We start from the raw sequence: 15,237 nt of genomic DNA, 5'->3' as shown, positions 1-15,237 counted from the left end.
ATTTAAATTACAAAGTAATCAGTATAGGATTTTTACGTTAAAACTTCATAAACAGCTAAGCAACATATTAACTTTGCTTAAAAGAAGTAAACTGTTAGTTTTATAGGTTGAGATATTTTTAATAAAGTTTTAGATATACTTTTTTTTTTTCAATAACTTTCACTAATATTAAAAAACTAAAATAAAAATATTTATTTGTAAAGTAGTATAACTTAGTTGTGGCTTCACATAATCAACATTTTCATTTCTTACTGAGAATATTAAGTTAAAATTATAATAAACAGCGTTTTTATTTAAACAAATATGAAATAAGGACAATAGTAATAAGCTAAAAGTTCGGCTTTTCTAGTTTTTCTGCTTATAGTTTTTGTAGTAAATGAAATTTAGAGTACAATATGTTTTAATGGTAAAAAAGTGGATTTTACAGACACAGATAAACGTTTTATGGCAAATTATAGCTTCTAAAATTATTGAAAGTTTTGTTAAAAATAACAAAATTGTTTTTGTAAGTGCAAAGTTGTTGAGACTGGAAGCTAACGAAGCTAATTAAAACAAGTGAAAGTTATGTTATCAAAACATTACAATGACTGCTTATAAGCATAATAATAGAAAAAATCTAAAAAGTCTGACGGTTTTAGTATGACTTTTTCAACTTGTTTATACCAAAACTGTAGTAACAAACAAGACATGTATATACGATTACAAATATATGTGTTCAGCAGACAATTGTTACCTAACAGCAATATTATTTATCTGAACTTAAAGCATGCGTTAAAATATATTTTCATAACGAAAACATATATTAATGTAAACTCTTAACCTAAAACAAATATTCATGAAGCATATTATTGGTGTAATAGTTCTTTTCGAATTTTAGCAAAGTCATTTGTAACTTAAAATGAATAAAATTACACGTTTACTTTAAAACTGACAGTTTTTAACAAAAATGTCAACTTTTTTTATTTGTATGTGATTTGTAATTCATAAAGTAAGTTTACCGTTTAATTACAATAAATAGAAAGTAGCACATGACATTTACCTTAATTACAAAACAAATAAGTATTGAGTACAGTTTCACTTTTATAATGCAGTATCTACAACTACTTATTATACTACAAAAAATTATGTATTAGTTAAAAAAGTAGTTATTTTCACTAATAATTTTTTTTGTATTAGTAACTTTTTTACTATGAACCTGGTTTTTAAATAGAGAAATGAAAAGCTTACATTCAATTGTTTTAGATGCTCAACAACTTTACAAACAAATTCATGTGATAACCTAGACTTTAGAGTTTTAGACTAAATTAAATTACTTTTGGTTGTACTTTTAAAGTTCTTTTGCTTAAATTTCTTAATCACATATTTTAGATGCTTTCAAGGTGGAAACGGGTCTAAATTGCGCGTAGACAAAATTGCTTGAGGCTACTAAATTGCACGTGGGGACTAAATTGCATGAGAACAAAATTGCACGAGAGTACGAAATTGCACGAAGACTAGTTTGCACGCGGGTACAAAACTGCACGAGGGGACAAAATTGCACGAAGACTATTTTGCACGGAAACTCAATTTAGCACGAGTTACAATTTTGCACAGAAGGTTAATTTTGCACGACAGAAAGTTTTGCACGGAGGGTCAATTTTGCACAAAAAAATACTAACTTAAAATAAGTAAGTAAAAATTTTATAAAACCTTTATATTTTATAAAAGAATAATAATAAGCATGTATTAGTGTAATTAAATTAGATTTATTTAGGTTTATATTAATTTTATTTATTTTTTTTGAATTTATTTAGCATTTTTAAAATTGAAACTAAATTATTGTGTCTAAAAAATTAATATAAATTTAATAAGTTTTTAGTAAATATAAAACTAGAATTTTATTTTCATAAAAATATCCATTATTAAAGAATAAACATGTATTTATGTAAACTTAAATTAAATTAAAATTATACTAAACTTCAATATGAAAGAAAACAAGATTTTAAATAAAAATAAATAAATAATATTTACATGGGTAGGTGTTAAAATTGCACGAACGTAAAAAATTGCACAAAGGGACAAAATTGCACGAAAGTACTTTTGCACAGAAAAAAAACGAGCATGCAAAATAGTGAGACAATTAAGTAAATTTAGAAAGGAGAAAATCCGTCTGATGAAATTTTTATTGTGCATTGTACAGAAAGTTCTGTTCTAGTAATAAAAGACTACCTAGAGTGATATACCTTTTCGTGAAAAATCTGTTTACGTTAGTTGTAGTTTAAATAATTAACACTAAAATTGTGAATTAAGTGTGCAAACAAATCATTAACATTATATCTGTTTCAGAGTTGTTAAAATTTTAATAGTTTCTATGCTAATTGAGCACTGAAGCGGTTAAGCTTTGATTAGCTTTAAGTCAGTGATTTCACGCTTGAATAAAAAAACAATACCTTTTACCAGGCTAGATCTGCTTTTTTACATTCGACATCAGTTTCGTTTTGTTTAACAAAATGTTTTATTTAGTACTATTTGGATAGTTACTACTTGTTTTCATTAAAAAGCTAGCTTTTATACCGATATGCAATATTTTTTTTTACTTAACACTTTATAATTATTTTATTGGTTGTAAAACTGCAAAAGTTAGAGCTATAAGAAGTATTTTTAAATATTTATGATGATTTTTTTTTTTTAACTACAAAAGTATACTTTAAAAAATGTCTAAACATATTTTGTTTAGCATAATATCAACTACAGGTCCATAAGTAGTAGATGAATAAAGTTTTTACCACTAACAGCATTTTAGAGATGTTTTTAAAAGAAAATAAAAAAACAAAATAAAAGGTTGTTTTTTCCATTAAACTTTCTAAAAGAAGACAAGACGAACAGATCCATTCATTTTATTAATTGAATCTTAGTTTTAACTTTTATTCAGTAACAAACTTTTCAACAAAAGTTCTTAAGTCAAAGTTTAATAAACTTTAACAAATTTAATAACGTTTACTAATGATATTAAGTGATTTAATGTTAATGTTAAACAAAGATGTGCTAATTATATGCAATATTTTTTGTACATTTTTTGAATGATTTTGTGTCGACTAAAACATCTTGAGGAGTTATAGACGTAAGATGAAATTTCGAGGAATTTTTTACATTATTTGAAATATACAATCAATATCAAATTTTAAGAGTGGGTGGAGCTAAAAAATAAAACAAAAACAGTCGCACGAAAAAGCGGAACGAAGAGAATATTTCTACTAAGCATGCTGATACCATAAACCTCTGTAATGATCTGTAAAGCTCGCCACAAATTTGTCTTACAAAGCAAAGCCTAATGAAAGCGGAACTTTCTAAGGCTGGAATTTATTTTAACCAGGGAGAAAAGAAATATGAAGGACTTTATTTTCTAATAATTTTAGTAAAAAGTACATGGGTCATGTCTTACATTAAAACAGTTTAGGTAAAAAATGCGTGGACAGTTTAAAATAGTCATAATTGAGTGTATTAAAAGAAATTTAAGTTTTTTTTTTGCTTCGGTGACCATTAAAAAATTGAGGGTCTTTGAAATTTACAATCGGGCTTTTTTGTATATATTATTAAAATATAAGAAGTTTGGAAAAAAAATACAGCAAAGAAAAAAAATTAAAAAAATTAAGAATAATTTCATCGTTTGGAGTTAAAGTATCCAAAAAAAGCATTTTTTTCTAAAGGGCCCCATTCAAAAAGTCAAACCAAAATCCAATGGATTTTTTTGAAATAAACGGTAAAGGAGCGTTCTCTAAAATATAAAAAAATTTAGTCAGCTTTAAAGATAATGAAAATGATAGGATGTAAAGTTTCGACATTTTTTTTAATGCAAAAAATGCTAATCGAGCTAAGTTAACGGTTGTAAAATAATTTGGATTTAAATCTTTCTTTTTCTAAATTTTGAACAAGCTATAAACTTCAATTTTACATGTGATTTTTTTTCTCTTTGATAAGGAAAGCTTTAACTCTTTAATATTTGTCTTTTACCAGAAATTTTATTCAAACCTCCTAATAAATTTGTAATCTTAGTATTACTTTAGCTTAATTCTTCAATTTTTTCCTAATGAAAAAGGTTATAAATAAAATTTGTATTTAACTCTAACATTCTAAACTGCTTTTTTTTTCCAAAATCGCGTTGTGTTCATTTTTATTATGTTTTATTCAGGTGTTTTCAGTAACAATACTAAAAGTACGAAACTAAATACAAATTCTAAATACTAACTTAAAGGTTAAAAAATGAGCGAAACAGTATCAAAGGACAAATCGCACGACAGTTTGTTTACGTTTAAAGTGTTTACTGATTCACAATTGTTAGAAACTCTCAAAAGCATTAATCAACATCAAGTTTATTTGGAACTGAAAGACTTTTGCAATGATGAGTTAAAGGTATATGTTTTTACAACTTTTATTTTAAATATGTTATTAAAATAACAAAATTTCTTTTCAAACATTCTTTGAAGTTTACAAAAATAAATTTACAGTTTATTTTTACATAACCACTTTTATAACATAAGTTTTAATAGTTATACAGTTTAATAGATTGAATAAAAATTTGAAAAACAGCAAAGTATTGAGGTACTACACAATGAAGGGCAATTTTACAAGATGGCAGAACTTGTTCTGCAAAAAGGTGAACTTGGACAGTTGAAAAGTGGTTGGACTCTGGCGTTAATCAATGCTTTGGAAACAAACGGTTTGGTTGAAATCGCTTCGGTTGTTAGGCCTGGTAAGTAAATATTTTTAGTTACAAATATAGTTTTCAAACATGACTATTGCTCAGTGAACTAAACATATTTGTAGCAAAACACTTGAAATCTATAAAAAAAAGCTTTCAATTTAAAGCTTAAATTGATATCTCAGTTTTTAATTACTACCATTTTACTAATGTTAAATAGCGAAATATGATTTTTGTTTTAGGTTAATCACTTTTATTGGATAACTTATATTTAATTTTAATATTATCACTATTATTATATTTAATTTTGAAAATACGTTTACTTTTTAGATTACTCTGACTACATCATCTACAACGAAAACCAAGGCCTTTATGGTAATTTTTTTAATTAAATAAAAATAAGAATTCAAAATGAAAAGGTTATGTGATTTTTAGTTTATGTACAGTGTATTTTTTTGTTTCGTTTATTATCTTTTGATTAAAATATGGTAGTTAGTGTAGTAAACTAAACTGTTACTTATAAAGAAAAGTTATAACTAAAACAAGTTTATTTCGAATTTTTTGTACTTAAAAAGCATATATAAACAATATTGTTTGGTTAAAAAGTTCAAAAACAAAGAAAAAAGCTATATTTTCTAAAACCTGTATCTTTCAAACACTAATATAGGTTTTAAGGGTGACTGTAAAAGTTTTATTTTAAATGTAAAACTTCAAAGCCTCATCGAAAACTTTTCAAAAAATAATTTAATACATACAGAAAGTAGCTTAATACGCGTAATCGAAGAAGATCTTAAGAAATTCTGTAGCATCTTGAAAGATCCAATAGGAAAAAATGACAGTGAAGAATATATGCAAGGTCTACCAGTTGTCCACCCAGTTATAAAGCTCAGTGAAGATCATTTCACGAAAAACAACGCTATAACAGATGGAAGGTATCGAGTTCTTGAAGAACAAAGAAGAGCTTACAAAGATGCTGAAATAATTCTTTTTGATGAACTTGTTGGGTTAGATTGTTTTAACTTGAGCATTTTGAAAAAAGGTTTCTATCTTATTTGTAAAATTTTTACAAAAAAAAAATTTTGAGAAACTTTGAATTATCATAATATTTTAATAAATGAGTCAACCTGTGTTAAAAGTTTAACTTTTTATGATTGTTGTTAACTACAGATGCTTAGTAAATATATTAGAATAACAACTAATAAGGACTTAAGAGTTAATATACTTAAAATATATAAAAGTTTACAGAACAAATAGATTTTATTTTTAACTATTTTAATATGATAATTTTATCTAAAGACAGATTTTAATTTATAAACTTTCAAAAAAGTAATTATTTAAAAGATATTGTTGTCTTTAGTTCAAAACAAGATTTTGTTCATCCAGCTTCAGTTTTGTAGCCTACAATTTTAAAAATATTCATGCAGGTTTAAAGTTTAGTTTTGGTTTCGTTTATTTTAAGTTAGTTTTTTTACTAGGTCCACTAGTAATGATGAACAGAGAAACGAAACATCACGTCGAAATTTAAGAAGTCACTCAGTTTATATGTTGATAATAGGCCCAGCTGGTGCAGGAAAAACTACTATTAGCAAGAGAGTAGTCCTCAAAACAATAGAAGAAAAGCGACGCTGTGTGTTCGTGCCTCTAGCATTTCTAGATCCAAAAAAACCAATTAGTTTAAAACAGCTGTTACTAAGACTTCCTTTGATGCACTTAACTAACAGATTCCAAGTGAAAGAACATGACTTAGATGTTGCGTTTAAATGGTTACTGAAAAATCAAAACATTATAACTGTCATTTTTGACGGTCTTGATCAAACTGATATAAAGTTTGAAGGTTTAAAAGTTCGATCTCAAGTAGAAGTTAAGGAAGAGTTTAACCCTTCCGAATTAATGTTTCTGCTTTTGTCAAGAAAAGTTCTACCAGACGTCAGACTTGTTTTAACTTCTAGGCCGCACTCAATCCTAAATTTCCATCCTGACATACAACCAGATCATGTGCTTTTTTTGGATGATTTGACCGAACAAGACATGAAATCTCTTATGGAGTTTTATATAAACACTAGGGATGTTGACAAAATAGTTGCAAAGCTTTTAGAAAAATCACCAAGAGTGCAACAGCTGATTTACTGTCCTCTTTTCTTACGCATATTCTGCCAACTGTATGACCTAGTCGGAAGTGTGGAAATTTGGAAGGTTGTTCAATCAACAGCCAATCTTTTCGACGAGCTTTTGAGACGGTTGCAGCATTCATCTCACAACGCTGGAGAAATTCAAGACGAAAACAATCTTAAAAAGATTTCAAAGTTAGCTTTTACTAAAACTATGGTTGGGTCGGTTGTAATAAATCAAAACGACCTCAAAAACTTCAACATAGAGGCGAAAGATGTACAGGACCTTATTATCGGAATTCATGGGGACACAAGTGCTGCCCTTATTGGACCATGCATGTTTTATTTTTCTCATCAGAGCATACAGGTAGGTCAAAAAGGCTTAAACTTTTTAAACTAGTATACAAGACCTCTGTCTATTTTTTAGCTTAGAATTAGGGAAACGTATATATAACTCTAATTAGTGTTGGTTTTTATGTAATCATGAAATGTTTACTTTAGTTTTATGTGCCTACACTTTTTACAGGAATACTTAACCTGTCAACATGCCTGGTTAAGACTTTCATTTAATCAGTTTTGTTGGTTCTTGCCACAAGTTTTTCCTGAACTTGATAGTTTTGGTAGTCCTAAGAGAAAGGATAAACTTTCTACAGTACGGATGTTTTTAATTTCGCTGATGAATATCATTTCGTTTGGTATGGTTTTTGTTTATTGTTGATTCTTAACCCTCTTTTTTCTAAAAAAAACTAGCTTTTAATAATAGTTTATCAAGATTAGTGTACGTCATTTTTAATACTTTACAATATAAATAGCAGTTAATATTTTTAAGCTGTAATAGAAAGTTAAGTACGAGAAGCTAGTGGAAGAAACTTTGACACCATTTTTATTTATTCCGTAAATGTTGAAATATGTTTATATGATGATAAGTATAAATATATAAACTGTTGTTCTTAAGCTATTATGTATGTAAACAACAGTCTCTAAAACATAAACATTTATTAGACTCGAACGATTTACTCCAAAGGAAAGATAAGCTCATTCAAGCATCAACAGAACATATAATAAAATGTCATGGAGAAAAAACCTTTAGTTAGTTGCTTTAAACAAACAGAACTAAAATATAACTAAAACTGTTATAGCAAATATATTTTTCTAATTTAACTATTTGAGTATTTTTTTGTTTATTTTTACAGATCATTCATACGTAATAAGAACAGATTATGTCGAAATATGTAAGACTAACATTGTGAATCAGCTAAAACAAAAGCTAGAAAACCATAAATTCAATATATGGACTGATCATAAAAAAATTTGCAATGATCTCGATTTTATCACAAAATTTACTAGCAAAATAGAAGAGATAAGATTCAACTCATATGACAGTTTTAATTCGAATGATATGAAAAAAATAACAAACTCTCTCTCTTCTATTAATGTTAATGTGTGTCTTTATTTATAATTTCAAACATTTTACGCTGCAAAACTAATTGAAACTGATTAATATAAATCTCGTTATGTTTAACAGTAGCTTCATCATATATAATGTTTAATACTGGTATTAAAATAAACAGATCGAAAAGTTTAGTTTGCATTATGTGAAACTATTTGTTGATGAAGTTATTAAACAATGCTTAGAACTAATTTCTAACCGTAAAATGAAAACACTTTTTATTAAGTTGGACTATTCAGTAAAAGATGAAATGCAAAAAAAAATTAGTTATAGACTTGCAGAAAAAGTTGTTGAAAATGTTTCTGGTAGCAGGAGTACAAATCAAGTTAGTATAACACTTACTTAATCTAAAATCATGCTTGTGCATTGTATAACACAGTTTGCACGTGTTTCAAGCTTAATACTTTATTCCTTCAAACTTTTTCTCACAATAATGTTTATTTTGGGGCAAAAATAGTTTTTATCTATAAAAATTAAATAATCAGTTATATTAACATAGTTATATTGTTAGTATTACGATACATTGTTATAGTTTGGTTTTTATTAGTTAATATATGTGTTTTTTTTAATTGAAGCGTTGCTAGTTTAATCACTCTTTGCAACTTGCTATAGTGAAATATTAAAACATTATATAAACACAGGAAATAATTGTAGAACTTGAAGACTGGGACATAACTAACTTGCTCAAATTTAAAGTTTCTGGAAAATTTATAACTGCCTACATAAACTGGTTTATTTGTCTTATGTTAAGTTGTTTGTTTGATTTACAGATAATTTTATTTGCTTTTAAAAAATAAGATATTAAACTTTAATAATACTTTTAAAAACCAGGTTTGTTGTTGCTGAAAGTTTGAATTCAACTCACACTGACACAAAGTTAATTTCCTTGTTTTCACAAGTAAAAGTATGTTTAGTTGATCTATAACAAAACTGCTAATCATTCATAGTACTTATGTAAAATCTACAAGTTTTTAAAAAAATTATAAACATGTACTTCAAAGTTTTATTGAAAAGTAACAGTCTTGTTGAAATAAAAATTTTAAAAATAGTTATAGTAGTTAGGTAACTTTGCTATAAAAAGAAAATAACTAGTATGGGGCAAACAAGTAAACAGTTAAATAACTATTAAACGAGCGATATCTAATAAAGATTGCGATAGTTTTTTAAGTTTCTGCCAGATGGGCGACTACAAAAATGATTTTCAAAAACCATGGTGTATAATGAAATTTATGACTTAAAATTTCATCTAGTTTCATAAAAAAAACTAATGTCCTTAGTTTATAGTTAATTAAAACATAAATCGAAACTTCACTCAAATAAGAATATTTGAAAATATTATTACTAAAATCCGAAAAAGTTAAATATTGCGTGAAAGTTAGTTTAAAAAAAAAAAAATTATAGCTAGATTTAATTTATAACAAATAATGCTATCAATTTGTTTTAACATTTGTTCATGTTTTTCTTATAATATTTCATGATAAAAAAATAATTAGTGTTAACTAATTTAGAAAATATATTTCAGCAAAGTTTTAAGATGTAATATTAAGTTTTATTTATTAGAACTTGAACTACGAGCTTGTAACAACTGTTTAAATACATAATCAAAGTTTCCAAAATTGATTTACAATAATTAGTTTCAATTATTAAAAAGATGGAGAAGTTTGGATTTTCAAACGTAAGAGAATGCAACGAAGAACTATTTATATTAACAAAAAAAGTCTTAACTACTATTCAACTAGAAGTTTTTTGCATAAAACTGCATTATGACCTATCAAACGACGAAGAAAATAAAATTATTTCCGAAATTTTTATAAATATATCTGAATTACATTTTTCTACTAATAGAGTAAGCCGTCTTTGCTTTTTGGTACATACAATTAACAAGTATAAAGCAAAATTTAAAAAATTATATAAGTTCATTTAAAATTTAGAACTTATGTATACTTATTTGATTACGTAAAAAACAATAGCTTTATACGACCGTTTCGTATGTGAGATATATTACCTGATATACTCATCAGTAAAGCTAAAGTTTATTAACAATGTTTAACAGAAGTTTAAAATTTTATATTTTATGAGTATTATGACGTAGTATTAATGAAAGTTTTTGTGAAGCAATTTAAGTTTGAAAAACACTCTGATTTTCTTAGTTTAAGAATTTGTGCGTTTTAAAAAGTTTGGAAAGTTTGTATTAGAAATTTTTTTTAAACTATGTTTAAAAGTAAAATTCGTGATCGCGGCTTAATTTTACTTTTACTTAATATTTAGTTAGTTTTGAACTTTAAAAAAAATAATTTTTGGTAACGTATGTATATATTTTGTCTTTCGCATTTTTTGTTTAGTGTTATGTCCTTCAGATTTATCAATTTCTATTTTTTTTAAGTTGCAAAGTTTGCAGCCGAATTTAGTACTGAATTTTGATTTTGTCCTGTTTAGTATTTCGCATTTAATTTTGCAGTCTGTATTGTTATCTTTTAAACTCCAAATATAGTTTGCCAGTTCTGTTCTATGTCTTTTGTTGATGTTGTTGAATGATGATTTGTGGTTCCTATATCTTTGTCTAAATCTATTTCCTGTAGATCCTAAGTACTATTTGGTTATTTTGTTTGATGTTTTTGTTGCTCTATATATTATGTTTGAAACTAGGCATTGATTGTTTAAAGGGCAAGGTTTTTTGTTGCAATTGCAAAGTGTACCTTTTGTGTTGCTTTTATCGTTTATATTGTTTTTGTTAAATATTTTATTGTTTAGTGCCATTTGTTTGCTTCTGAAATTACTTGTACAACTGTAAGGTACTTTAAATACGTTGCGGATAAATATTAAATCATATGTGTGGTTTTTATCAAAGGATGTGGTAATCAGATTTAGAAATTGTTTGCCTATTTTATAACTTAGACTTAGACTAAACGGTGGGTTGAAAAATATTGTATCTTTTTTACTTTTTCTTTTATTTCTTTTTAATAATATGGTCTTACCTATCAATCTTTTTTTTTTTATATATTCAGAGTATCTTTGCAATTGGCAGAAATTAATGCTTTTTGGTTAACTTCTTTTACATTGTTAAAAGATTCTTCATTTTTAGATGCTTTTATTAGTCTTCTGTTTATTGGTTCGGGTAGTTGTCTTAGTACTTGTCGGGGGTGATTTGAGTTGTTGTTTACGTATAAATTTGGTGACTTTAGTTTGTTGTAGGGTTGGTAACTTGAGTTTAATATGTTAAACGACACATCTAAAAAATCTGTTTGGATTAATCCTGATTCTGTTGTTATTTTAAAGCTGTTTTGTTTAAATAGTTTAATCAAATATTTAGCAGTGTTATCAGCTGATCTCGGTAACTTACTTCTTGTTATCCATAGTCCGTCATCTCTATATAATCCAAATTAATTATCTGTAAAAATCTTAGTTTTTAAAATTTAATTCAGTAAAAACAGCCTCTAAAATCGCAAATCAAATTAAATCAAGCCGGGAACACGAATAGCTTAAAACATTTTCTAATACAGTTTATAGCGTTTTTTTTTTATACCTTTCCAAACTTTTCAAAATGCATGAATTCTTAAACTAACAAGATCAGCGTATTTTTTCAAACTTAACTTACTATACAAACAACCTCTAATATTACTACGTCATATAATTATAAAATTTTAAAATTCTAAACTTCTATTAAACACTGTTAATAAACTATAGATTTATTGATGACTATATGAGGTTATTAATCTCATATACGAAACGGTCGTATAAACATATTGTTTTTACATAGTAAAATATAAAATCACTCCTTAGCAAGCACTATTGGCCAGAACTTTTAAAAAATCTTTTGATATACATAAATTTATATAGAAAACAAAATGATTATTTAAACTTAATCGCTTTCTACAGAGCCCACTTTAAGGGCTTTTTAATAGTTTGTTAGACAAATGTGATTAAAAAATTCCAGAACATACTTTTCATTAGGACAAAAATATAATGTCTTAATCTTCAGCTAGTTCAATTCAAAGTAAATAGCACTTTAGTAAATAAAGGTTTAAAAGTTATACAAAAAACAAAAAACATTATGACGTAATTATTGAATGTTGTACAGTACAAATATTACGGATTTTTAAAAATCGTACCAGCAGAATATTTAAACATTTAGCTTTATGAAACATATGTTTTAGTTTGTTTTTAAAATTTACTTTTCTTAATAAATGTGGGCTCTAGGAAAAGTGCTTAAGTTTATTTAATTACACTATATATTTGTATATAAGCTTTTCTTTACAGTGTGTTGCTAGATTTCTATACATTTTTTAGTAACCTTTTCATTTAATTCAAAATTAAACTTGAATTTTATTTAAGATTCTATTTGCCATTTTTAATAAACAATATGCTATATCTTAACTTCTACTAGTAAGTATTTTTAACAATGATACTTTTTTAAATAAACAAAGTATCCCTTAAGAATGCTTTGTGTAAACATTAATCGGTTTATAAAATATTTAACCATAAAATGTTTTTATAAGTTTGGTACAAGAAGAATTTTGTCTTCTATTTGTATACGATTGATTAATATTACTATTTTAGGAACACAAATTTATTTTTTGTAACAATTAAAATTTTTAAACAGATATTTTCAGTCATCGTTGAAAATTTTGAGGAACAAAGTTTAATAAAAGTAAAACTAATAAAAGAAGACCAAAAAAAAGTATTCTATGAGTAAATAACGTTTATGATTCAAAGAAATATCAAAGCGTATAGATACTTACTAATAAAGCAATAGTTATTTTTTTCAAGTTTAGCCACAAATAAAAATAATTAAAAATTAAACATACTTTTAGAAAAAAATTTTCATATAGTTGTTCTATCTGACTTTTGATACCTCATTTTTATACTAGTTGCAATAGTTGCAAACAAAATAACAATCACTAAACATTTTGTATATAATATTAGAAATGCTTATTATATATCCCAAGGATTTAGAAAAATAAAAACATACTAAATGGGTGCACGACTATTTAAACTCTGACAATTCAAATTCTTAAAAACAATTGAAAGGGCTGCAAGTAAAAAAGTAATAAATATTTGTTAAGTATAAAATATATATATGTAGGTCCTATTAATACCTACCGGCAATTTTATTTTGCAAAAAATTAAATATATTTTGAGATATGGCTTAAATAAAGTAACAAACATAGTTATTTTTAGTAATTTTAAAGTATTTTGAAAATGTTTAAGGTATGCAAAAAAAAAAAAAATTGGCTAGTAGATTTTAATAATATCTACATACTTATTTTTTCGAATTTTGATTACTTTTTTAGATATAGTTCTTTAAAAACTATTTAATAACTTGAATTGTCAGAGTTTGAAATGTAGGAGTTTGAATTGTCATGTAACCATACTAAATGTAAATTATTTTGTTAGAGATTGTTAATATCCATAAAATTTGACATTTAAACTAAGTAAAAGACTAAAGATATGAATATAGGTATTCTAAAACACCTTAATTAAAGTTGAAAACTAACAAAAAGAATCTTAACCTTACATTTTAAAAATATATAAAATTTAAATAATAAATTTTCTTGATTTATATGACTAAACAATCTCAGTGACTTTATTTTATAGAAATATTGAACTCAATGTTAGTGATTCTGATGAATTTGCAATAATAAAACTTTTAGACTACCTCCGTGATTCGAAAACAAAAGTAAGTTAAATTAAAGTTTTTATACGTATAAAGACAAGACAAAACTTAAAATTGTACAAAGCTTAGTGAAGCAGTTATAAGTTTATGATAACATTTGTTGAAAATTTTGAATGGTTTTATCTATAATAGGTATTTTTATTATTTTAATAAACAAAGGTACTATATACTAAAAGTAAAGTATTATTTTTAGAAAACGAATAAGTATTCTTCAATCAATTTCTCTAAAGAGCGATATCTAATAAAGATTGCGATAGTTTTTTAAGTTTCTGCCAAATGGGCGACTACAAAAATGATTTTGAGAAACCATGGTGTATAATGAAATTTATGACTTAAAATTTCATCTAGTTTCATAAAAAAAACTAATGTCCTTAGTTTATAATTAATTAAAACATAAATCGAAACTTCACTCAAATAAGAATATTTGAAAATATTATTACTAAAATCCGAAAAAGTTAAATATTGCGTGAAAGTTAGTTTAAAAAAAAAAAAAATTATAGCTAGATTTAATTTATAGAAAATAATACTATCAACTTGTTTTAACATTTGTTCATATTTTTCTTATAATATTTCATGACAAAAAAATAATTAGTGTTAACTAATTTAGAAAATATATTTCAGCAAAGTTTTAAGATGTAATATTAAGTTTTATTTATTAGAACTTGAACTACGAGCTTGTAACAACTGTTTAAATACATAATTAAAGTTTCCAAAATTGATTTACAATAATTAGTTTCAATTATTAAAAAGATGGAGAAGTTTGGATTTTCAAACGTAAGAGAATGCAACGAAGAACTATTTATATTAACAAAAAAAGTCTTAACTACTATTCAACTAGAAGTTTTTTGCATAAAACTGCCTTATGACATATCAAACGACGAAGAAAATAAAATTATTTCCGAAATTTTTATAAATATATCTGAATTACATTTTTCTACTAATAGAGTAAGCCGTCTTTGCTTTTTGGTACATACAATTAACAAGTATAAAGCAAAATTTAAAAATTATATAAGTTCATTTAAAATTTAGAACTTATGTATACTTATTTGACCACGTAAAAAACAATAGCTTTATACGACCGTTTCGTATGTGAGATATATTACCTGATATACTCATCAGTAAAGCTAAAGTTTATTAACAATGTTTAACAGAAGTTTAGAATTTTATATTTTATGAGTATTATGACGTAGTATTAATGAAAGTTTTTGTGAAGCAATTTAAGTTTGAAAAACACTCTGATTTTGTTAGTTTAAGAATTTGTGCGTTTTAAAAAGTTTGGAAAGTTTGTATTAGAAATTTTTTTTAAACTATGTTTAAAAGTAAAATT

General features: G+C 25.4%; 1 protein-coding gene across 1 annotated transcript; it reads left to right on the top strand.

The window, feature by feature from the left end:
- The first annotated feature begins 6,987 nt into the window (after nucleotides 1-6,987).
- Nucleotides 6,988-13,866, top strand: LOC145844322 (uncharacterized). Its single transcript, XM_082951712.1, has 10 exons — nucleotides 6,988-7,153; nucleotides 7,313-7,481; nucleotides 7,789-7,875; nucleotides 7,980-8,227; nucleotides 8,358-8,561; nucleotides 8,878-8,966; nucleotides 9,068-9,140; nucleotides 9,888-10,082; nucleotides 12,837-12,934; nucleotides 13,832-13,866. Exons 1-9 carry the CDS (start codon nucleotides 7,001-7,003, stop codon nucleotides 12,927-12,929), a joined length of 1,311 nt encoding a protein of 436 aa, XP_082807838.1. The 5' UTR covers nucleotides 6,988-7,000; the 3' UTR covers nucleotides 12,930-12,934; nucleotides 13,832-13,866.
- The last annotated feature ends 1,371 nt before the right edge of the window (nucleotides 13,867-15,237 follow it).

This window comes from Thalia democratica, chromosome 9, assembly GCF_965202585.1.
Source record: "Thalia democratica chromosome 9, ktThaDemo2.hap1.1, whole genome shotgun sequence".
NCBI classification, from domain to species: domain Eukaryota; kingdom Metazoa; phylum Chordata; class Thaliacea; order Salpida; family Salpidae; genus Thalia; species Thalia democratica.
This window is presented reverse-complemented; position numbering and strand designations above follow the sequence as displayed.